This window comes from Nematostella vectensis, chromosome 8, assembly GCF_932526225.1.
Source record: "Nematostella vectensis chromosome 8, jaNemVect1.1, whole genome shotgun sequence".
Classification (NCBI taxonomy): Eukaryota; Metazoa; Cnidaria; class Anthozoa; order Actiniaria; family Edwardsiidae; genus Nematostella; species Nematostella vectensis.
The window spans coordinates 13,469,914-13,494,900 of NC_064041.1; the positions used below are offsets into that span (position 1 = coordinate 13,469,914).

Sequence of the window (24,987 nt, forward strand, 5' to 3'; positions counted from 1 at the left end):
TTAGAGATTCAATGACTTTATTGTTTATGGAGTCGCTGATATTTCTCATACATAATGGCATAACAATCAGAAATCTGAAAAAAAAAAGAAATAGATGTCTAGCTTATTATTAGAAAAGCTAAATATCGCGTCTGCATACTTCATGTCGTGTCAGCGGAGTATACTCACTAGCATCGACCGTCCGCGAAGCTGACGTCATCGAGTTCAATAGCCGATTGAGAGACGGATGCCTCAATCATCAACTGAAAGAGTAGATGAACATTCTTCTCAATACAAAACACTAGAAAACACTGTGCACAAGACAATCCTGTCATCTCTTCTAAAATGTTATGGCGTGGTGGTGATGGTAATGGTGGTGGTGGTGGTGGTGATGACGGCGATTGTAGTGTGAGGGTGATGGTTTTGGTGATAGTGGAGGTGATGGTGATGGTGATGGTAATCATGATGGCGATGGTGATGGTAATTATGATGAAGGTGATGATGATGGTTTTGGTGATAGTGATGATGGTGATGATAGTAAGATGATTTTGAGGATGGCGATGGTTAATGTTGATGGTTATGATGATTGTGATGGTGAAGTGATGATGATGATGGTGATGGTTAGTAATGATGGTGATGATGATGATGATGATGATGATGGTGATGGTCAAGGTGATGGTGATAATGATGATGATGGTGATGGTAGTGATAATAATTTTGATAATGGTGATGGTTAGTGATGATGGTGAGGATGATGGTAATGGGATGGTGATGGTTATTAAGATGGTGGTAGGGATGGTGGCTTGGTGATAGTGGCTTGGTGATGATGGTTATGACCATGGTGATGATGGTGACTATGGAAATGATGATGACAATCTACCTGGTTTCCAAGCCCCACGTTAACGGTAACGCGTCCACACTTCCACGCTCCTCCTGAAACGTCTATGCTCATCTTCTCTGTATTAGAGGCCTTTGAGTTGGGGACCTCATATACTTTTAGTTTACCGCTAAAAGAAATATGACAAACCCAATGTCATGTAAAAAGTATATGATGTCATAGGCATCCTAACAAACCCGAAATCCTCGACCAAACAAAGATGAGATTTAATAAGAGTCGAAAAGAGTGGGGTACTCAGAGTATGTTTGGGTATAGGGGTACCGCTGGGGTTTTTGAAACCTGACCCTGTTTAGGACAAAAATTCTGAAAAAAAAAAAAAACCCTGTTTAGGACAACACCCTTTATTTTAGGACCCTGTTAGCATGTGAGAGCAAGCAAGGCAATCAGATCGGCGGCGGGATCAGCGGTTACGAGTTTTTGCAAGGCAACCAAATCGGTACCCTGTTTAGGACAGCCTTGCCTAAAATTATGTACCGTGTTCAGGTCAGAGAGGCCTGAAATGTATACCCTGCTCAGGATAGAGAGGCCTGAAATGTATACCTTGTTTAGGACAGAGAGGCCTGAAATGTATACCCTGTTCAGGACAGAGAGGCCTGAAATGTATACCCTGTTTAGGACAGAGAGGCCTGAAATGTATACCCTGTTTAGGACAGAGAGGCCTGAAATGTATACCCTGTTTAGGACAGAGAGGCCTGAAATGTATACCCTGTTTAGGACAGACAGGCCTAAATTTATACCCTGTTCAGGACAGACAGGCCTGAAATATATACCCTGTTCAGGACAGAGAAGCCTGAAATATATACCCTGTTCAGGACAGACAGGCCTGAAATATATACCCTGTTCAGGACAGAGAAGCCTGAAATGTATACCCTGTTTAGGACAGACGCCTGAAATGTATACCCTGTTTAGGACAGACAGGCCTGAAATGTATACCCTGTTTAGGACAGAGAGGTCAAACACCATACCCTGTCCAGCGGCACGTCCCCGTATAGCCCATATAAGGGAGTACCCCCCCCCCCCCCCCCACTCCCAATATTTAAACAAAATATACAGATCGATAAATCTTCTTTTAAAAACTGTCGTTTTTCTAGCTCGCTTGGTCATTTCCTTATAAGGAATTATATAACATATTTTGGAGTCCGCTTAATCATTTTTTCGCTTTTTTATCGCTCTACAGCTTTGTAAGTCGAGAATTTCCACGTCAACTTGCAGGATTTCTTGTTTACTACGATTTTGCTGGCAGCCATCTTTGAAATGGAGCCTAGTTACTAACGTTTTTTGAATATCACAGGTCTCCCGCGCGCTCGCCCCAAGCTGTTTAAGACCATTTAGAAAAACCAAAGCTATTGATTGATATATATACAAAATATATATAGAGGCTGTGACCGCAATATTTCCTTAATGTTTCTGTTTTATTCCCCTTCAATATTTTGAGGCCTAATACGGCAATTCATGTTCAAATAAGAATCCGAGTTGATGAGCGAGTTGTCGCTGAGTTTAAAAAAAATAACTGACTGCGCTGATTGTTGGATAAAAACGTGACCAATCTTAGCAACACTCAGGGACATCTGGTCGAAACCCTGTGAGAGTGTTAGAGAGAAAGGGGCTTTCAGCGACTCTTATTTCCGTTTCATAAAGGCTTATCGCTAGCTTTAAAGGTTAGAGATTCAAACGAGTGTAAAAGTGGAGTAAGAAATAAAACTAAATGTACATCTAATATAGTTTTCCAGGCTCGTTTATCTAAGCCGCAAACAAAATACTCGAAAAGACTAATCCAACCAGACTTACTCATTGCCTTTGTAGTGAAAGCGAAGACACATGTCTTTGCCTTTATCATTTGGAGTGTGTGGTAGAACCAGCTCAAGGGGTAGTACCAGCTGGTAAGTACCACGTTCACTCGCAGACAGGAAGCCACCTGGAAATAAGAATAATAAGGAATTGTCTGGATGGGGGGGGGGGGGGGGGGGGGGTGGTGCAGTAGAACCAGCTGGGTACTGCCCTCGTGTTATTTACGACTGCCCTTGTGTTATTTACGGCTGCCCTTGTGTTATTTACGACTGCCCTCGTGTTATTTACGACTGCCCTTGTGTTATTTACGACTGTCCTCGTGTTATTTACGACTGCCCTCGTGTTATTTACGACTTCCCTTGTGTTACTTACGACTGCCCTCGTGTTATTTACGACTACCCTTGTGTTACTTACGACTGTCCTCGTGTTATTTACGACTGCCCTTGTGTTACTTACGACTGTCTTCGTGTTATTTACGACTGCCCTCGTGTTATTTACAACTTCCCTCGTGCTATTTACGACTGCCCTCGTGTTATTTACGACTGCCCTTGTGTTATTTACGACTGCCGTCGTGTTATTTACGGTTCCCCTCGTGTTATTTACGACTGCCCTCGTGTTATTTACGACTGTCCTCGTGTTATTTACGGCTGCCGTGGTGTCATTTACGGCTGCCCTCGTGTTATTTACGACTGCCCTCGTGTTATTTACGGCTGTCCTCGTGTTATTTACGGCTGCCGTGGTGTCATTTACGGCTACCCTCGTGTTATTTACGACTGCCCTCGTGTTATTTACAACTTCCCTCATGTTATTTACGACTGCCCTCGTGTTATTCACGACTGCCCTCGTGTTATTTACGACTGCCCTTGTGTTATTTACGACTGCCCTCGTGTTATTTACGACTGTCCTCGTGTTATTTACGACTGCCCTCGTGTTATTTACGGCTGCCGTGGTGTCATTTACGGCTGCCCTCGTGCTATTTACGACTGCCCTCGTGTTATTTACGACTTTCCTCGTGTTTTTTACGACTGCCCTCGTGTTATTTACGACTGCCCTCGTGTTATTTACGACTGTCCTCGTGTTATTTACAACTGCCCTCGTGTTATTTACGAATGCCATCGTGTTATTTACGACTGTCCTCGTGTTATTTACGACTGCCCTCGTGTTATTTACGGCTGCCCTCGTGTTATTTACGTCTGCTCTCGTGTTATTTACGGCTGCCCTCGTGTTATTTACGAACTGCCCTCGTGTTATTTACGACTGCCCTCGTGTCATTTACGGCTGCCGTGGTGTTATTTACGGCTGTCCTCGTGTTATTTACGACTGCCCTCGTGTTATTTACGACTGCCCTCGTGTTATTTACGGCTACCCTCGTGTTATTTACGACTGCCCTGGTGTTATTTACGGCTGCCCTCTTCTTATTTACGACTGCCCTCGAGTTATTTACGGCTGCCCTCGTGTTATTTACAGCTGCCATCGTGTTATTTACGACTACCCTCCTGTTAATTACGACTACTCTCGTGTTATACACGACTGCCCTCGTGTTATTTACGAATGCCATCGTGTTATTTACGGCTGCCCTCGTGTTATTTACGACTGCCCTCGTGTTATTTACGAATGTCTTCGTGTTATTTACGGCTACCCTCGTGATTTTTACGGCTGCTCTTGACATTGCTTATGCCATTTACTCACCGCTTCCGCCATTTGCGCCAGACCCTGACTTCAGCTCAAAGTCACCGTTGTCATCAAAGGGAACCTGGTACCAGTCGCACGTATCCACGTCGAAATTGCAAGCTTTAAGTTTGTTACTCTCATTTCCTAATAACAAAAAAAAAACACGTTATTAACTGTATTAACCCTATTCAGACTGGGATTTTGAAAATTACCTTCACCTCTGCGTGCCCTTTTTAGAGCCGACATAGAGCCAAATAACAAGCCAGAAAGCAAGCAGTAACTTCGCGAACAAGCATGCAGATTGCAGAAACACGCTATATAAATTTTTTTATTTCATTCCTCCATTTTCTTTTCATTTTCTAAACTCCCTAGCTCCTGCGACGAAAAAATCTTTTTGATTAAAATAAGCTATTTCTAACATAGAAACTTTCATGCTGATTCGTTTTCGCTGAATATAATTTCCTTTTCCTTGTTTGTTTTTTCCCGCCAAAAGCCGGAGCGCGCGCGTGTGCCACCCAAAAAGTCACGTGATCTCTTAGTACATGTCGCTTATTACCTGAGCAGCTTCCGCTTCCGCTTCCTCCGCCACCCCCGCAGTACCCACAGGTCTTGAAGCAATTATTCTTCATGTAATCTTCGTAGTGTCCTTTGCAATATCCACTTGCTTTCCAGCCTGCACAGTGCTGACTTTTATCCGCACAAGCTGCATAATATTATCTCATGTCAGAGCGAGGATTACAATGATGGTGGTGATGATGATGGTGATGATGCTGATGGTAATTCTTATGGTGATCGGGCTGTTAAGAAGTGGTGATATAAAATTGTTTGGATGCAGTTGTGATTAGATGATAACGGTGATATGGGAGTACCAATTAATGTTGTGATAATAACAACAACAAAAGGGTATTTCTCACCTGGTGGCACGGTGGGACTTGCTGAAACATCAAAGCAAATACCATTTAGTACAAAAATACAGCTGAATCAACATAGCTTTCTCGCGAACATATGAAGCAATATAAAAACAAAAATGAATTCTGGGCGGACGATAACTGTTATTGATCCGGAACTACGGGCGTCGCTACCTCCTAAACAACAATTTCCCACTAAGTTCTGTACAAAAATGTCGTCGATAATTTCGCTTTCTAATTTGATTATTCTTGGAGCTTTTATGACCAAATTTTCAAAGATACATTATCTGACATAGAGAAACAAAATAGTATATTGTGTTGCCATAGCAGCACAATATGACGTCGTTATGACGTCATTTGATGACATATGCTTGTAAATAGCCTATTTTTTGATACCGTATTCAATATTCGTATTTTTTCATATACAATAAAAATTGTCTTTATGACGTCACGATGACGTCCCGTTAGTGAGGAGAAACGTACAATATTTCTGTTTTTTTAAATACGTATTTCTGTATGTCTTTTTTCGACAATCTTATTATCTTGCGGAAGACATATATTATTGGTGACACTGTTTCTATGACAACAATATATGACACCTGTGACGTCATTGATTGGCATGGTACCTTTAATATAGCATCATTAATCTTCGTTTCAAGTTATATTTATGATTTCAGATGGATAGGAATGTTTTTTTGCTATTTATACAAGCACTATTACGAGAAGGTAAAAAAAAACACTCCCTTCCCCTGTGTCTTGGTATAAACCGTTTATATGACATATTTTTGGAAGGGGAGGGGGGGGGGCGGACCCCATTGGCCCTCTCCTGGCTACGCTATTGTGGGACCAATTGCATCGAGCGTGTTACCGTACAAAGGATAGAAATTCATAGTGGTACAGGTGAAATGCTGCTTAAAATGACGTGTCATTTGCGTGTTCTTATCTGAAGGCAGTAAAAGAATTCAGACCGGGGCTCGGTGAATCTGCTTTCACACGCTGGCCTTGATATACGCCTGTACTTACAGCATACGCGGCATTTTTTGGGACAGTTTGCGTCCATGTAGGCTTTGTACTGGTCGCAGTAGCTTTGGGGCCAGTTTTGGCAGTAACTCAGCTTGTCAGCACATGCACCTATGAAATGAAAACACAAAAACGTCACGTGGTCCAACCCTCATTCTCTAACACGTCACACGATGTAACCCTCATACGTAATACGTCACGTGGTGTAACCCTCACTTGTAACACGTCACGTGTTGTGACCCTCACTTGTAATACGTCACGTGGTGTAACCCTAACACGTAACACGTCACGTGATGTAGCCCTCACTTGTAACACGTCACGTGGTGTAACCCTCACACGTAACACATCACACGGTGTAACCCTCACACTTAACACGTCACGTGGTGTAACCCTCTCAAGTAAAACATCACGTGGTGTATCCCACACACGTAATACGTCACGTGGTTTATCTCTCACATATAACACGTCACGTAGTGTAACCCTCACTTGTAACACGTCACGTGAGTGTAACCCTCACTTGTAACACGTCACGTGAGTGTAACCCTCACTTGTAACACGTCACGTGGTGTAACCCTCTCATGTAATACGTCACATGGTGTAACCCTCACTTGTAATACGTCACGTGATGTAACCCTCTCGTGTAATACGTCACGTGGTGTAACCCTCACACGTAACACGTAACGTGATGTAACCCTCACTTGTTATACGTCACGTGATGTAACCCTCTCATGTAATACGTCACGTGATGTAACCCTCTCAATGCAATACATCACTCGGTGTAACCCTCACACGTAATACGTTACGTAGTGTAGCCCTCACTTTTTACACGTCACGTGGTGTAACCCTCACTTGTAACACGTCACGTGAGTGTAACCCTCACTTGTAACACGTCACGTGGTGTAACCCTCACACGTAACACGCCACGTGGTGTAACCCTCTCATGTAAAACATCACGTGGTGTATCCCACACACGTAATACGTCACGTGGTTTATCTCTCACATATAACACGTCACGTAGTGTAGCCCTCACTTGTAACACGTCAGGTGGTGTAACCCTCACACGTAACACGTCACATGGTGTAACCCTCACTTGTTATACGTCACGTGATGTAACCCTCTCATGTAATACGTCACGTGATGTAACCCTCTCAATGCAATACATCACTCGGTGTAACCCTCACACGTAATACGTTACGTAGTGTAGCCCTCACTTTTTACACGTCACGTGGTGTAACCCTCACTTGTAACACGTCACGTGAGTGTAACCCTCACTTGTAACACGTCACGTGGTGTAACCCTCTCATGTAATACGTCACATGGTGTAACCCTCACTTGTAATACGTCACGTGATGTAACCCTCTCGTGTAATACGTCACGTGGTGTAACCCTCACACGTAACACGTAACGTGATGTAACCCTCACTTGTTATACGTCACGTGATGTAACCCTCTCATGTAATACGTCACGTGATGTAACCCTCTCAATGCAATACATCACTCGGTGTAACCCTCACACGTAATACGTTACGTAGTGTAGCCCTCACTTTTTACACGTCACGTGGTGTAACCCTCACTTGTAACACGTCACGTGAGTGTAACCCTCACTTGTAACACGTCACGTGGTGTAACCCTCACACGTAACACGCCACGTGGTGTAACCCTCTCATGTAAAACATCACGTGGTGTATCCCACACACGTAATACGTCACGTGGTTTATCTCTCACATATAACACGTCACGTAGTGTAGCCCTCACTTGTAACACGTCAGGTGGTGTAACCCTCACACGTAACACGTCACATGGTGTAACCCTCACTTGTTATACGTCACGTGATGTAACCCTCTCATGTAATACGTCACGTGATGTAACCCTCTCAATGCAATACATCACTCGGTGTAACCCTCACACGTAATACGTTACGTAGTGTAGCCCTCACTTTTTACACGTCACGTGGTGTAACCCTCACTTGTAACACGTCACGTGAGTGTAACCCTCACTTGTAACACGTCACGTGGTGTAACCCTCACACGTAACACGCCACGTGGTGTAACCCTCTCATGTAAAACATCACGTGGTGTATCCCACACACGTAATACGTCACGTGGTTTATCTCTCACATATAACACGTCACGTAGTGTAGCCCTCACTTGTAACACGTCAGGTGGTGTAACCCTCACACGTAACACGTCACATGGTGTAACCCTCACACGTAACACGCCACGTGATGTAACCCTCACTTGTTATACGTCACGTGATGTAACCCTCTCATGTAATACGTCACGTGGTGTGATCCTCACTTGTTATACGTCAGGTGGTGTAACCCTCTCGTGTAATACGTCACATGGTGTAACCCTCACTTGTAATACGTCACGTGATGTAACCCTCTCGTGTAATACGTCACGTGATGTAACCCTCTCGTGTAAAACGTCACGTGGTGTGATCCTCGCACGTAACACGTCAAGTGGTGTAACCCTCACACGTAACACGTCACGTGGTGTGACCCTCACTTGTAATACGTCACGTGGTGTAACCCTCACACGTAACACGTCACGTAGTGTAACCCTCACTTGTAACACGTCACGTGAGTGTAACCCTCACTTGTAACACGTCACGTGGTGTAACCCTCACACGTAACACGTCACACGATGTAACCCTCACTTGTAATACGTCACGTGGTGTAACCATCTCATGTGATACCTCACGTGGTGTAACCCTCACACGTAACACGTCACGTGATGTAGCCTTTACACGAACACGTCACGTGATGTAGCCTTTACACGTACCACGTCACGTGGTGTAATTGTCACCACCTAAATAATCGTGGTGTAACCCTCACTTGTTACACGTCACATTATGCAACCCAAATGTGTCGCCTCCCCTCCTCATATCAATCAATGGCTGTCGTTTTTCTAAATGGTCTAAAAGAGCCTGAAAAGAGCGCGCGGGAGACCTGTGATGTTGGAACACGTTGGGGTCTGGGCCTAGTTTTCAAAATTGCGGCCTGTAAAATGGTACATAAACACAAATTCCTGCAAAGTTCCGTGGCAATTCTCGACGTACACGGATCTAGGGCGACATATTAGCCTAAAAATAATTGAAGCGGACTTCAAAATATTGTATGCAACGTCTTAAGTAATGCCCCGTATAAGGCAAAGCCCCATTGTCTGCGGCAAAAAGCTTTATTATAGCTTTCCCACATAGGATATTTTTTATACCAAACATGCATGCAGAACATAAGGCATAGTAATTAACCCTATAACCAAAATATTAAAAAAATATTATGAATCATGTTGTGTCATCTGTATCTTATGCTAAAAAGTTTTGTCTTGGCCAATCAAATTTCTAGAATAAACAAAGGCATTTTTGACATGCCAGCTTGCATTTGACGTTGGGTTGCCTATTTCTTACACGGAGCATTACCTAATAAGGAATTGACCGAGCGAGCCAGAAAAACGACAGTTTTCTCAAACAAGATTGATTTGCTTGCACTTACTTTGCCTTCTGACACGTGCGGGAGCCTCGAGTTCTTCATTTTCTGGAGCTAAAAACAAAAGAAAAATGCAGAAACATCAATGTTATAAATACTATGATTAAATCAAATAGCTAGTCCATTGTAGTTCTCCCCATTACTATTAGATATAGCCTCTATCTTAAGACGATTATACAATTTCCATCCTCGGGAACTGAGGGCGTAAGGTCAGCGTAACGAGTCGCGAGAACATGGCGGAACAAGGCGGCGTTGGCGTACGGAAGATTTTTCCTTTCTCCTTCCTCTTATCTCACAATATTTTGAGATTGCAATAATCTTTTGATGAAATATTGTTGTTTTTTAGGGGCCATTCGCTTTCGATTTTTAAATCGAAGTTTGTTTATACTCAACACAGGCGTGTTTATTCAGCCATGCACCTGATAACTACAGCAATACTTAAAGGGTTAGCCGAGAACGACTGTCTAGGTCTGCCATACCATGTTGTCCTTATTTTAAACGGTAGCGCGCGTCACACTATAACAATTTGTAATGTTAGTCACTGTAGCGCGCGTCACTCTATAACACTTTGTATTGGCGGCCACGGTAGCGCGCGTCACTCTATAACACTTTGTATTGGCGGCCACGGTAGCGCGCGTCATACTATAAAACTTTGTATTGGTGGCCACGGTAGCGCGCGTCACTCTATAACACTTTGTATTGGCGGCCACGGTAGCGCGCGCCATACTATAAAACTTTGTATTGGTGGCCACGGTAGCGCGCGTCACTCTATAACACTTTGTATTGGCGGCCACGGTAGCGCGCGTCATACTATAACACTTTGTATTGGTGGCCACGGTAGCGCGCGTCACTCTATAACACTTTGTATTGGTGGCCACGGTAGCGCGCGTCACTCTATAACACTTTGTATTGGCGGCCACGGTAGCGCGTGTCACTCTATAAGAGCTGCTTAAAAACAGTAGAAACCCAAAAAATATTTTATACTCAAGATCATCGCACTTTCAAAGTTCGCCATGGTTAGCCTGATTCATAACTATTTAACACTACCACCCTTGATTTCAGTGTCAAACTGGCTTGTCTTTTTCAAATGTCCGAAATTGTATCAGGACCCTGGTGATGTATTATACACGGTTTTCACACGTATGTACAGTAAAATACTGCCAACTCCCTTGTTAGCGAACACCTTCGTGTTCGTTCCTAGTTCAACTGTCGCCTTCGAGAATTGCCTACTTTACAGGCTTAGTTTCCTACCTTCAATTTCAGTGTCCTCCTCAGCACATGTGACATAAAAGAGAGCCAAGGCTCCGAGCAGTACGAATATCCACTTTAGCCCCATGATCTACCGAGTTCGCGAGAAAAAACAAAGTGTGCAATTAGGCTTCAACACTGAGGGCAATACCAACCCATATTTACCCCACCTGCATGACGCAGCCAAGCGGAATCAACAAGTCCGCCGCGTTTGATTGAGAACTAATGATTAGCACACACGATTGTGTTTGGTCGCTTTGCTGAGGACCATTGAGGGACAATAGCTTGTCTTGTGCCATGTTTGCTGATCTTGGGGTTTTGATAAGATTATAAAAGATTATCGAATCGGGTGTTTGGGCAGATAGTTAGGCAAATACCCCTGTTTTTACAAAGTATTTACTTTTTGTTGATAGGAAATCATCCCCCGTTTGCTCATTCTCCATTCAATACTAGTCAATAAGCTGATAAACTCATAAATCGAAGGGAGATTAAAATCAGTTTCAACTAGCATGGCTCCATTTAACGGGATTGATTGAAAACGTGAATTTAGCTACTATGTGTTAAAGCTACTATAGTCAGATAGTCTCACGAACAAATGCCACTATCTAAAAAAAATCAAATTAGGGTCAAAATCGACCAAAACTATTTTAAACTTTGTATCATTATAAACTAATATCTATATCGAAGTGTTATGATTGTTATATTGCCACAATCATAATCCCGAAAACTTACATCCCATTTTTTTAAATGGTCAGAGTGAACATATTCATATAAAATCATGTCGTAATAGTACTTTACTATTTTTCCTTTGTTAAAGTATCATCTCATTTTCGTCTTTTTTAACGGCGGATTTTTTCCTCAGACGGTTTCTGAGTAGTATCTTCCGTTCTAAGTCTATCTTCATATATTCAAATTATTCGTTTTCTAATGGAGAATTTACCCCATATTACGTAAAGCCCTTAGAACTATAAGATACCAATTTTTTCTATTTGATGGTCCACCCCTTTTTTATTCTATCCTACGGGCCTCAATGACCTTAATCAAAGGTGCCAAATACCATTACATCGGAACTTTGGAAAGTGTTAATCTTGAAAATATCAACTTTTTGAAAATACAGCCTTCAAAAACAAATAAAACGTCAACCTTGAAATGAATGTATGTGACTGGTAGAGGTAATCCTAATCTCTTTAGGACCATGTTACCAAATTTGGAGTCAAAAAGTGTTGCATTATTGATATTCAGTTACAATAACATAATAAATCACATTAAATCATACTAATGAATCACATCAAATTCGAAATCCCTTACACAAAAGTCAAATCGCTTCATTAATTCACAACAGTTTATTCGAATTGCTTACATTCATTTCGAATCGCTTACATCAAATTAAATAAACGTTTCGTTACATGGGTTTACATGGGTGATCTGGAGTTATTCGTAAAACCTATGAATATTGCCAATACCCAACACTTTAGCTTGAAGCACAAGTGTCAAGTTTAATTCGTATTTCCCTAGAACTGTCAAACTTTGGAATAGTCTTCCTTCACTTATGAAATCTTGCACTACGCTTTCGTCTTTCAGGTATCAGCTGACAACTCACTATTTAGAGAAACTTGCCTTTTACCAACCTCCATAATTTCATAGATCTTAAATTTATGTAATTCAATTTTTATTTTCGTTTTAGAATTATTATTGTTTGTAATTTGTTGGGAAAGAATTTCAATTGGGGCTTACGCCCTGTTTTCTTCTCCCGTCACATTGTTTCTTATTTTCTTTATTTTGTTTATTTCCTATTGTAAACCGTAGCATTTTTTTGTGTGACAAAGCCAATAAACTAAGCTAAACTAAACTAAACTTATCATGATAACATTCGAATAGGATACATAAGAATAGAATAACTAATCGAAAGAGTGCCATGGTCAATACAAGGTTATAGGAAAGCTATCAATCAGCATGCGACATTCAAAGTTTTGATTGACACGAGCTGAACTCCATAATTAGGAACAGGGGCGGCGGAAGCGGAGGGGCAGAGGGCCCCCCCCCCTCCCACACACACACACACTTTTCTCAGCGGATGTTTCTTTATATATAAACGTTTTTTAAACCAACAACGGGTTATAAGCGGTACATATGCAACCGAGGACAAATTTGTAGAACAACCAGAAACCACCCTTCCACCTGAAACCACTACCCACCCCTTCCCCCCCATATCAATATTTGGGTGACCTTAAAACCTGCTCGGTCAATCTCTTGGAGGCCTGGGTCTAAGGACTTTATAGGATTAGTAAGAAAAAGATTTGACCAAGCGAGCAAGTTTTGCTTAATAATTTTTGCCGCGAGTCTCAAATTGACAGGAATCAGTATTTTTCACCATGTTTTCTGGAGATCGGGGAGCGGGAGAACTTTAGCTCTTCTAAATATGGGCATCTATGCCCATATAAGGCAATCCATACGAAGGACACTATCCGTGGGGAATATGTTTGATATGCCCCCAACTTTCGCCCCCCCCCCCCCCCCACTTATGGGGCCATGGGGCGGATCCAGGATTTCAAAATGGGGGGTGGATAAATGGCAGGCTAGACGGCGTATAACTCATCCAGTGGTTCTTCACGCTGAATTGGATTTGTCGCGTCAGCAAAGTCAAGCTGGCGAGGAAGAATGGACAGTACCTCCCGTCCCTCGGACATTTTTTCCAAACAAAGTGACTTTTCGATTTTTTTTACTCAAAAGGGGGGAAGATATCCACCCAATCCACCTCGTGTCCGCCCCTGAGAAAGATTCCGTTGTGTTCTTATGCGCGCTATAGCATCTGCCACTCAAGTTGGCTAATGACGTTCAATCAGACATGTCGTCTCACTCAATTTGTCGAGTTATCGTGTTTTCGAAGGCAAAACGTCTGGAGCCCAGACAAAATGGTAATCAAACCTGTTAATTTGAAAAATCTGTGGATAGGGATATCTCTCAAGTGCTTTTTTTGTGAGCGCGGGCCTACACATAAGAACATCAAATGAAAAAACCCTTACAAGAATAATATTTTTCATTTTCGCGTTTTTATACAAGTGTTCTTGATGAATAATCAACTATTCGATTACAATTTTTTCCCGAGGGAGGTCGTATAAGCAATTTTGCCGATCCGTTGCTAGTAGCAAATAATTGTAAAGACGTTTTCGACTTCGCTGCTTTCCTATTGGACGATATCTATCTCCGGTCCCCATGGTGTGGCATCGTGCACTAAGTGAGCGGGAATAAAATTATCCTAAAATCATTTCCTTTCCTGTTCTCGCGGAGTGTCCATTTCACAGACAAACATGAAAAGAGCGCTATTAAGTCTTAAAATCATTTTACATCGACTTTTCTTGATGCAAGAGTAGACCGTTTGCCGTGCGTGATCGAAAGGTATGTTGTAACTCTAAAAGGGTAGAAAATGCAAGCGCGTCATGTTATTTTGCTCCCATGATATGTTCAATTGCCGAAAAACCAAATCCCACGGTTTAATGAAAGAAAAGAGTACTCAATTTTGGGACAAATTTTAACACAGCTTTTATAATTTGCTTATTTTTCAGAGAATTAAGAACAAATCGATTTAAAGCGAAAAGAACCGGTCTAGATAAATTAGCAGACTTTGCGATCACGGTGAACAAAAAAAAAAGACATTTAAAAACAGGAAAGGCGAATAACAGGTATGGTACGAATAAGATGACACAGTCATGCAATGATTTGAAAAAAAAGAAAAGAAGAAAAGAACAACAGACCACTTGTGGGTGATCAGGCGTAAGGAGACTTGTTATTTTGCTAACATAAGCCTTATTGCGAATGGAGACTGAAAATGTGCTTGTTTTATGCTTTTATGCATCAACAAACCAACCGCTTACGACATTCCATTTTGCGAAAATTAGTCTGATTGCAAAAAGCTAGTCTAGAGCTAACAAATGGTCATTTTTATTGCTTTCTTTACATAATGTATCGAAATTAGCTTCTTTGCTATAACAACTAATAGTCCTTTTGCATTAAAAGTATTGAACTATTGTGTTAAGATATTGTGTTCAATTTAATGCAGCGTTTGGAGAAAAATATATCCATATATAGCCGTTTGTTAACAAACCGACCATTTAATATCCATTAAGTTAACATGTTTTTTTTTCTTATCGGTTTTTTTGGCGTGTAGCTTGCTCGCTTCAAGTGGCTCTTTTAGGCAAAGTTTGTTTGTTTGTTTGATTTTTCGCTAGATTTTCTGATCTGCTCAGGGAATATAAGTAACTTATTGTGTTTTTTTGTAACATCTTTATTGTTAGTTTTAGTAGTCGCAGCCGCGTTCCCAGGTTTTGCCGAGGGGGGGGGGGGGGGGGGGGGGAAGGTGCGCAGTCATAAGCATCATTTGGAAAAAGCATAGTATTTGAAAAACCCTAATAAGAAATGGCCGCCAGGGGGGGGGGGGGGGCGTGCACCCTGCGCAAACTCCTATGACCGAACCTGAGTCGGGTGGGTCTAGGCTAGCGCGTCGAGTTCGTGCGCTACAGGCTAGTGACTCTTAATATTAAATTATGATCAGATTTATTTTCAGTAAACATGCTGAGAAAACGTCACCTTTCTAAAGAAGAGGGAACTTCGTGGTTTATTTTTAAAGTTTAGCCTAACAAAATCTGTCCTTACCGCCCCTGAATACGTTAAATTCATGCAACATGCAACCGCCCCAGTTCGGTCAAGATATATCGAACGTGTTATTGCATACCAGGAGGAAGTTACTTGTTTACTAGGAAGTACCGCGTGGTTAAACCGGTTCTTTTTGTTTTGAAATGGCGGCGTTTTACCGGCGAACTGTAACATTTTGGCGAATGCTAAAAAAAACTAGACCAAACTTAAGGCTAACATTTTCTTTATGACTCCCTCATCATCAAAAAAATCTGTCATTTTTTGTTCAGTATGGTTTTAATGCTGTACAGATAGTGAAAACAGCGATTGAAGTCAGCCTTTCGTACCTTTACTCGAACGATTCAACACTGAGATTTTGTTTGTTTTCGCCAGATCACGCGCATGCGCATACGTTATTTAGCACTGTCGCAGTGTTACCCTTGAGGACCTGCGGTATAACAGGCGCGTGCCCATGGTCAAAATGGATTTAATTGTCAGTAGACTGGAAGAGCCTCTGCCATTAACGCAACTATTAATTTCGGTTTTCTATCTTAAAATAAATTCAAAAAACCCATAAAAAGAATCCGTATTATCAAAGGATAATAATCATCAGTCCCAAATAACATCAAAATGCGACCTAATGATATCTCAAAATACTAAAAATAGCCGGTAAAATGAATTAGAAGTTGGTAAAACAGAGCCATTTTTATCTCTCGGAAAAAAAATATCACTTTCGTGCGCGGTTAGTCTGGTAAAATACAGACTAACTCAAAACAACTCTAACTGCTTAAAACAAGCGGGAAGAAAACAAAAAAGATTAGCTAGAAAATAAGAGCGAGTCTTCGTTCAGCAAATTTTGATTTTAGCAAATTTTGATTTCGTGCGAATTATTAGGTCAAGGTGATTGAGGCATTGTCAAAACCTTGCAAAAGACGCCGGCATTTTTTCGCGGGCAAAAATTCAAAATAAAGTCAATTATATTATAATTATCTTTCTTTTTTCACCACAAAATGGTCGGGGATTGTTTGTGAAGGTGTGTAGGGTATTAAATTTATTATGTTCCTATTATTTCTTCGAAAAATTTCAGTTTTTATGACACATTGAAAAAAAGTTGGTAGAGCTCTGCACTACTTGACGGTTTGAGTGAGTCGCCATCACAGGTAGAGAAGTTCTGGTAAGAGTTCAAATCGTGAATCTTAAATCTTGAAGAATTCGCTTTAATACGGCCGGAGAAAATGCAAAAAATAAACATAAACACAACACTACACACGTCTTTTCAACAAGTTTTTTTTCACTAATTTTATTTTCGCCCTATGTTTACTGTAAAATATCAATAGGAACAAATAAAGAGCTTGGACTACCTGTGTCGCCATCTGCCCGGCACGGCCTTTTATACCGCAGGTGCAGCCCCTGCGCGCCCCCGCACAGATTGGTATTTTATACGGCAGGTGCATCTTTTAGTGCGTGACAACGTGATTGAAGAGCGCGTGCTTCTTATTACAACACATCTTTTAGCATCAAATAGATTTCGCTTTTGATTTCGCTAATAGGGGATATGCGCTAAAGCCCGACGGACACGGTGAGGAAAATTTCACGTGTGCTATGAGGCTCACTGCCTCATAGTTTGCGGACGTCGATCGAACGAAATCACGTCTCGCGAGCAACTGAGGCGAGATTCTCACCTCTTGAACTGTGTTTTTTTTTTTTTTTTTTTTTTTTTTTGCCTCGCGAGGCAGTGGTCAAAATGCACGCAACTGTCTTGGTGGCTTTCAGCGGCAAAATAACAGCAACAAAAAGCTACTTATTCGGTGCTTACGAAAAAAGCCAGAATTTTTTTAACTAGTCTCCTGCGCAGCTGTGCTTAGTGTCAGGGGAGGGATTCGAGACTAGCGACGGCTGCACAGGAGACTATGGTGTGATGGGCGCATTTCTGTGATTATTTTGGTCTAAATTTGCCACCCAGAAAGGTCAAGTGATCTCTTAGCGCAAGTCCCCTATTTCTCGATTCACGAAAAGTGTTCAATTGTCATATCAAGATTTATTGTTTTCGTCAATATTGACATAACACTTAGAATATCCATAAAGCCGTGTTCGTTTACCAGAGTATAAATATGGTTCACAAAAAAACATGTTTTTTGTCTTTAATAAGGTTTCTTCAGTCTCAACTCATAATAACACTTAGTTTATTGTTTAAAACTATAGCTAAATTTTGGTTAGCGTTGAACGCCTACTATATCTAGTTGCATTGGCAGCGAATAGGAATTACTTCTAATAATTTTCTCCTAAAGATCCGTTTGGACCGATAGTACTGGCAAAAACAAGAATATCGCGAGATACATCGGTATAACAACACTCGATTAACATTCTCGGGGACCCAGGGCGTAGCGGAGATCGGGAACACAGGAAGCTCGCGAGAAAGAATGAGGAGGAAAAGACGTCTTTTCCTCCTATTACTTTCATCTTCGCGCATACGTTTGCTTCCGGTCTCCGCGTCGCCATGGGTCCCCGAGGATGCTCGATTAACTATATGCTCGATATAACGATACACGATTAACGATTTTATCGATCAACCTCCCCGGTCCCGCTGGCAAAATTATAACAAACAGGGGGAATTCTTAATTTAACAATAAATATGTGGTATAAGGATAAACATTCAATGTACCAAGTGTAAAATCGGTATAACGATTAAAAATACTATATACACGCAAGCGAGCAAATATCAGAGCTTTTGTTTGTGTCATTCAACTCAAATTTTGACTCGTGTGGCGCAGTTTTGCTGAATGATCAGCTAAAATATGCTCGTTAACCCCCTTCTTACCTCAGTTTTTTATGGCTTGCTTGATTGATAGTAAGTCTTGGATGCTTGGGGATTCACAGGGCAAACTCTTATTCGTGTTTTCCCGTGTGTAGTGTTTCTGTTGTGAAAAGATTTGACAGACAAACTACTTCACAGCTAAAAGGTTACTTGCCATAATTTTTGCTGAACCGGAAATACGTCACAAACGACCCGGATGTTCGCTAAAAACACTCAATTTCCGACCAGTATCAAACTAAAGTCGAACCTCGGAACTTAGCTTAGCGACCAAGGCTGACCGCTAAATAGGGGTTTCTATATTTTGTCTCTAAATTAGCGTAATCAAGCCCTAACTATACTTAACAACTCCTTTTATTACAATCAACACTAGTGACAAGCATATTGCCCCTAAGACGAGGCCTGTTTACAACAAATATAAAGGTTCCGAATCATGTTGCATTCCTTAGAAAAAAAAAGATGACAAAATGGTGATAGTTGGATTCAGTCACCCGATCACTCTGACTGGCAATTTCGAAGTTTGAAGTCATCGGGCCCATTCTCAAACTGAAGTCTACGTGCAAGGATCTAAAGGCGTCGCCCTTGTAAGCTGTGGGCTAGCAGGGATCTAAAGGCGTCGCCCTTGTGAGCTGTGGGCTAGCAAGGATCTAAAGGCGTCGCCCTTGTAAGCTGTGGGCTAGCAAGGATCTAAAGGCGTCGCCCTTGTGAGCTGTGGGCTAGCAGGGATCTAAAGGCGTCGCCCTTGTAAGCTGTGGGCTAGCAGGGATCTAAAGGCGTCGCCCTTGTAAGCTGTGGGCTAGCAGGGATCTAAAGGCGTCGCCCTTGTAAGCTGTGGACTAGCAGGGATCTAAAGGCGTCGCCCTTGTGAGCTGTGGACTAGCAGGGATCTAAAGGCGTCGCCCTTGTAAGCTGTGGGCTAGCAGGGATCTAAAGGCGTCGCCCTTGTGAGCTGTGGGCTAGCAAGGATCTAAAGGCGTCGCCCTTGTGAGCTGTGGACTAGCAGGGATCTAAAGGCGTCGCCCTTGTAAGCTGTGGGCTAGCAGGGATCTAAAGGCGTCGCCCTTGTAAGCTGTGGGCTAGCAGGGATCTAAAGGCGTCGCCCTTGTAAGCTGTGGGCTAGCAGGGATCTAAAGGCGTCGCCCTTGTAAGCTGTGGGCTAGCAGGGATCTAAAGGCGTCGCCCTTGTAAGCTGTGGACTAGCAGGGATCTAAAGGCGTCGCCCTTGTGAGCTGTGGACTAGCAGGGATCTAAAGGCGTCGCCCTTGTAAGCTGTGGGCTAGCAGGGATCTAAAGGCGTCGCCCTTGTGAGCTGTGGGCTAGCAAGGATCTAAAGGCGTCGCCCTTGTGAGCTGTGGACTAGCAGGGATCTAAAGGCGTCGCCCTTGTAAGCTGTGGGCTAGCAGGGATCTAAAGGCGTCGCCCTTGTAAGCTGTGGGCTAGCAAGGATCTAAAGGCGTCGCCCTTGTGAGCTGTGGACTAGCAGGGATCTAAAGGCGTCGCCCTTGTAAGCTGTGGGCTAGCAGGGATCTAAAGGCGTCGCCCTTGTAAGCTGTGGGCTAGCAAGGATCTAAAGGCGTCGCCCTTGTAAGCTGTGGGCTAGCAGGGATCTAAAGGCGTCGCCCTTGTAAGCTGTGGGCTAGCAGGGATCTAAAGGCGTCGCCCTTGTAAGCTGTGGGCTAGCAGTGATGTAAAGGCGTCGCCCTTGTAAGCTGTGGGCTAGCAAGGATCTAAAGGCGTCGCCCTTGTAAGCTGTGGACTAGCAGGGATCTAAAGGCGTCGCCCTTGTAAGCTGTGGGCTAGCAGGGATCTAAAGGCGTCGCCCTTGTAAGCTGTGGGCTAGCAAGGATCTAAAGGCGTCGCCCTTGTTAGCTGTGGGCTAGCAAGGATCTAAAGGCGTCGCCCTTGTAAGCTGTGGGCTAGCAAGGATCTAAAGGCGTCGCCCTTGTTAGCTGTGGGCTAGCAGGGATCTAAAGGCGTCGCCCTTGTGAGCTGTGGGCTAGCAGGAATCTAAAGGCGTCGCCCTTGTAAGCTGTGGGCTAGCAGGAATCTAAAGGCGTCGCCCTTGTGAGCTGTGGGCTAGCAGGAATCTAAAGGCGTCGCCCTTGTTAGCTGTGGGCTAGCAGGGATCTAAAGGCGTCGCCCTTGTGAGCTGTGGGCTAGCAGGAATCTAAAGGCGTCGCCCTTGTTAGCTGTGGGCTAGCAGTGATGTAAAGGCGTCGCCCTTGTTAGCTGTGGGCTAGCAGGGATCTAAAGGCGTCGCCCTTGTAAGCTGTGGGCTAGCAGGGATCTAAAGGCGTCGCCCTTGTAAGCTGTGGGCTAGCAAGGATCTAAAGGCGTCGCCCTTGTAAGCTGTGGGCTAGCAAGGATCTAAAGGCGTCGCCCTTGTAAGCTGTGGGCTAGCAGGGATCTAAAGGCGTCGCCCTTTTAAGCTGTGGGCTAGCAGGGATCTAAAGGCGTCGCCCTTGTGAGCTGTGGACTAGCAGGGATCTAAAGGCGTCGCCCTTGTAAGCTGTGGGCTAGCAGGGATCTAAAGGCGTCGCCCTTGTAAGCTGTGGGCTAGCAGGGATCTAAAGGCGTCGCCCTTGTGAGCTGTGGACTAGCAGGGATCTAAAGGCGTCGCCCTTGTAAGCTGTGGGCTAGCAGGGATCTAAAGGCGTCGCCCTTGTAAGCTGTGGGCTAGCAAGGATCTAAAGGCGTCGCCCTTGTAAGCTGTGGGCTAGCAAGGATCTAAAGGCGTCGCCCTTGTAAGCTGTGGGCTAGCAAGGATCTAAAGGCGTCGCCCTTGTAAGCTGTGGACTAGCAGGGATCTAAAGGCGTCGCCCTTGTAAGCTGTGGGCTAGCAAGGATCTAAAGGCGTCGCCCTTGTAAGCTGTGGGCTAGCAAGGATCTAAAGGCGTCGCCCTTGTAAGCTGTGGGCTAGCAAGGATCTAAAGGCGTCGCCCTTGTAAGCTGTGGGCTAGCAAGGATCTAAAGGCGTCGCCCTTGTAAGCTGTGGGCTAGCAGGGATTTAAAGGCGTCGCCCTTGTAAGCTGTGGACTAGCAGGGATCTAAAGGCGTCGTCCTTGTAAGCTGTGGGCTAGCAGGGATCTAAAGGCGTCGCCCTTGTAAGCTGTGGGCTAGCAGGGATCTAAAGGCGTCGCCCTTGTGAGCTGTGGGCTAGCAAGGATCTAAAGGGAAGTGAGTGAACAGAAGCAATGGCTATGGACTCGAAATTCCTTGTGGTAAATTCATATTTGAAGGTGACAGGTTTTCTTCTAGCTGGCTTGATCCCGGCGGGGGGGGGGCGTCTTCCCACGTTGACCTAATAGATATGCTCGTCGTATTTTTATGTTTGAACAAGGAATCTGATGCGACTGGCCCGCAAAAAAATAATAAACTCAGACGTCAGCACAATGAATTTAAATTGAAAAGAGCAATTTTAATTAATTTCACCAGGAAAACAACAAAACCGCCCCAGCCACATAACAGTTATAGGTTTTTTACTAGCATAAATTCCTTCAATTTATTATAATGTATTTGATATTGTGCTGAACGTTACAGTACCATTTAATCTTCTTGGATTTTCACTTCCGTGTTTTGTCGTCTGGCTACCCATATTTGGGTAAATTTATTGGTAACTTTACAGCTTCAGTTTCAGTTTATCTGTTTAACCAGGATATAAAATACATATTTACATATAAAAAGAAAATAATAACAAGTTATATTAATATACAATATTGGTAACTTTACCACTTGTGACAATTTTTTTTTCTGATAGTGAAATTGTTCTTATTCTATTCATTATATTCACTATTGGTAACTTTACAGTTTCAGTTTATTTGGAAAGGAAAGAAAATACATATTTACATATAAAAAGAAAATAATAAAAAGTTATATTATTATAAATTATTGGTAACTTTACCACTTGTGACAATTGTTTTATTTTTTTTTTCTGATAGTGTAATGGATCTTATTCTATTTATTCGCGAGCTATTCTCCTTTTCAGCCGTCCGCGCTTGTCAGTCTCGAAAGCGCTCCAATCCCCCCACGAACGTTCGTGGAGCGCTTTCACGACTGAAAAAGGACGGCTGCAAAGAAGTCTATTCGCGAGCCTAATTCGAGCCGAACGTTGCGTTGAATACTGCTTGAAATGTTCTTTTCGAATTCTATTTTTTTACTTTCTGTTTTTTAGGTTAAATTCCGAAAGCTCTAACTTCTTTTTTTTAATTCGTTTTACTAGTTTTTATTCATCTGATTATATCAACCTTTTCAATACATGTGTGTAGTTGTAAAAGATGTGTTAAATGATCGAGAAAGTACGACATTCGGGAAACCGGAAAGATCTAGAATGGTCACGTAGACACGTAGTCAAGATTTGCTGGGGAGGGATGGGTGGGGACTTGTGCGTAGGAACCGAAAATTTGTGCGCAGGTCTCAAATGCGAATTGAAATGCGAACCCTCCCCTAACTAGGCTTCTCCATCTCCCCCCTCCCCCCCCCCCTAGCATCCCTCGGCCCCCAGTTTCTATACCCCCTTTTGCATTTGACTAGTACCTGGTCTTACTTACTGATGATAAACCTTGTACTAGATTATATGAAAGGTTGCTTTACATTTCGAAGAGCTCTACGAAATATCCCACGTTTTTCTTTTTTCTGTGTAATTGTTTTTTTTTGTTTTTTGTTATCCTTATTCTTGTCATTCCATGCCACTATGTATGTTTGACCTTTTTCATCCCTTTAGATCGCCTCTCTATACTACTAACACCCCCCCCCCCCCCCGCAAAACTTTATCATCTACCCACCCCAAGTGCCATGATACGAATACCCGCTTTTAACCAAAAACAGGTCTATGTGTTTTGTAAAATTGTGTGAAATCGGGTGAGTCTTGAAAAATGAGAAAAAATGGCGGTCAAAGGAGGTGGGCACTCCTTGCTGCGTGTCTCAAGGTTTGCAAACCTGTGTCTTACCTTTGCCTTATCATAAGAAACCAAGTGCGCGACCTGTATTTGTTACAAGCGGAAGAGGGGCAATACCAAAACATTAAGAAAATATTTTAGGGCATGAGCACGCCCCTACTAATCATTTCCTTATAATTTTTTAAATATTAGGGGGAGGGGTGCGTGCCCTTAGTGCCCCACCCCCAACGCTATTGTCATACCGTTGCCTTATCATAAAACTCAAATGCGAGACCAGCATTTGTTTAACAGAGGAGGTACGCAGACACAGATATTAGTCATATGAAAGCCTACAATTTGGCGGTTCTTGTAGAAACATTTGGCGGGAAGGGGAGAGGAATTGGGAGCATTATCCCCCCCTCCCCCCCCCCCCCCTTATGCACGCCTAAGAACAAAGGCGTTGGACTGTTAGTGGACTTCTAGTTTGGCTTATCATTATTAATTCTTGCATAAGCATTACGTAATATCTCACAGACCTTGTAAGTGATTATGATTGACACATACGTTTTCATTTTCAGTCAGACCTGCCACCCTGAGAATCCCTTCTAGGTGTCAGTACCTCTCGGTGAACAACCAAAGGAGTCCCATAATGAGTGTACCACTCATGATCTATCTCGGTGTTGTTAGCATCGCGGGCTCAATCTTCAATTTCATCGTCCTCTTGGTATTTCTCAGCAAACGCCATTTTCTCCAGGTGCCAGATGTCTTCCTACTCAGCGTAGCAATCAGTGATTGCCTCGCGTGTGTCATTGCAATGCCTGTAACGCTATTAGCCGTCAGCAACGGTAGCTGGCAATTTGATTTTGAACTCTGCAAAATGCACGCATCACTTTTTTACATCTTTGGTCTCGTCTCCATCACCCACTTGTCTGCCATGGCGTTCGAGAAGTATCTAACTCTCTTTAAGAGTACATGTATTAACGGGTACTACCTCACTAAAGGGCAGGCAGTCAAGATCATAGCAGCCCTGTGGGGGTACTCCCTAGTGTTCAGTTTGTCCCCCCTTGTCGGCTGGGGCGCTTACGGACTGGGACCAGAGAACATGACATGCACGTTGCTATGGGGAGCGAGTGGAGCGAAAGATGACACGTACTATGGCGCGGTGTTTCTTGGATGTTTCTTTGTGCCGGTTGGTTTTATACTTTTCAGCTACTATCACATTAGTAAGGTAAAGCAAGAAAATGAACGTGTTTCCAGGTTTTATTGTAATGATTGTGTCAATGTGTTGGGTGTCACTGTGTTTGTGTTTGTGTTTGGAGTCAATATGTTTATTGTCAATGTGTTGGGTGTCACTGTGTTTGTGTTTGTGTTTGGAGTCAATATGTTTATTGTCAATGTGTTTGGTGTTAATGTGTTTGCTGTCAATCTGTTTGGTATAAATGTGTTTAGTGTCAATGTGTTAAGTGTAAATATGTTTAGTGTTAAGTTGATTGGTGTCAATCTGCTGGGCGCCAATTTGCGTCAACGCCCTTTTAAATATTTCCTTATAATTTATAGAATATTGAGGTATTACGTGTCCCCAATGCCCCATTGCCTGTTATGGAACTTGGATGTGTCAAGGCTGATTTAGTCATCACAATTTAGTTGTATACGACACCTCTACAACTCGAGTCG

At 43.0% G+C, this 24,987-nt stretch overlaps 2 protein-coding genes across 3 annotated transcripts in view; one reads left to right on the top strand and one right to left on the bottom strand.

Moving 5' to 3' along the window:
- Positions 1 to 18,597, bottom strand: LOC116620296 (MAM and LDL-receptor class A domain-containing protein 1). 2 transcript variants are annotated; one of them, XM_032386059.2, is made up of 11 exons: positions 18,446 to 18,597; positions 11,002 to 11,089; positions 9,757 to 9,804; positions 6,268 to 6,375; positions 5,251 to 5,271; positions 4,893 to 5,039; positions 4,355 to 4,480; positions 2,666 to 2,792; positions 860 to 986; positions 169 to 242; positions 1 to 74 (listed from the first exon to the last, which is right to left on the bottom strand). In XM_032386059.2, coding segments are annotated over exons 2-11 (864 nt in total). In that variant the 5' UTR covers positions 11,087 to 11,089; positions 18,446 to 18,597; the 3' UTR covers positions 1 to 73. The 2 variants fall into 2 exon arrangements, with proteins under 2 accessions (XP_032241950.1, XP_032241949.1); XM_032386058.2 differs by lacking the exon at positions 18,446 to 18,597 and having other exon boundaries at positions 11,002 to 11,150.
- The window catches only part of LOC5516239 (rhodopsin, G0-coupled), a 14,518-nt gene continuing 3,780 nt past the window's right edge, over positions 14,250 to 24,987 (top strand). The window contains exons 1-2 of the mRNA XM_032386057.2: positions 14,250 to 14,394; positions 23,892 to 24,541. Of these exons, the coding sequence (XP_032241948.1) occupies positions 23,963 to 24,541 (579 nt within the window). The 5' untranslated portion in view covers positions 14,250 to 14,394; positions 23,892 to 23,962. The remainder of the gene's footprint in view (positions 14,395 to 23,891; positions 24,542 to 24,987) is intronic.

Excerpts from the sequence above, each read along its gene's own strand:
- LOC116620296 (XM_032386059.2), bottom strand. The coding sequence starts at position 11,086 with ATGGGGCTAAAGTGGATATTCGTACTGCTCGGAGCCTTGGCTCTCTTT. Across the intron at positions 6,376-9,756 it reads CGCACGTGTCAGAAGGCAAA|GTGCATGTGCTGACAAGCTG; the intron begins GTAAGTGCAAGC and ends TTCATTTCATAG. Across the intron at positions 243-859 it reads ACGTGGGGCTTGGAAACCAG|TTGATGATTGAGGCATCCGT; the intron begins GTAGATTGTCAT and ends CTACTCTTTCAG.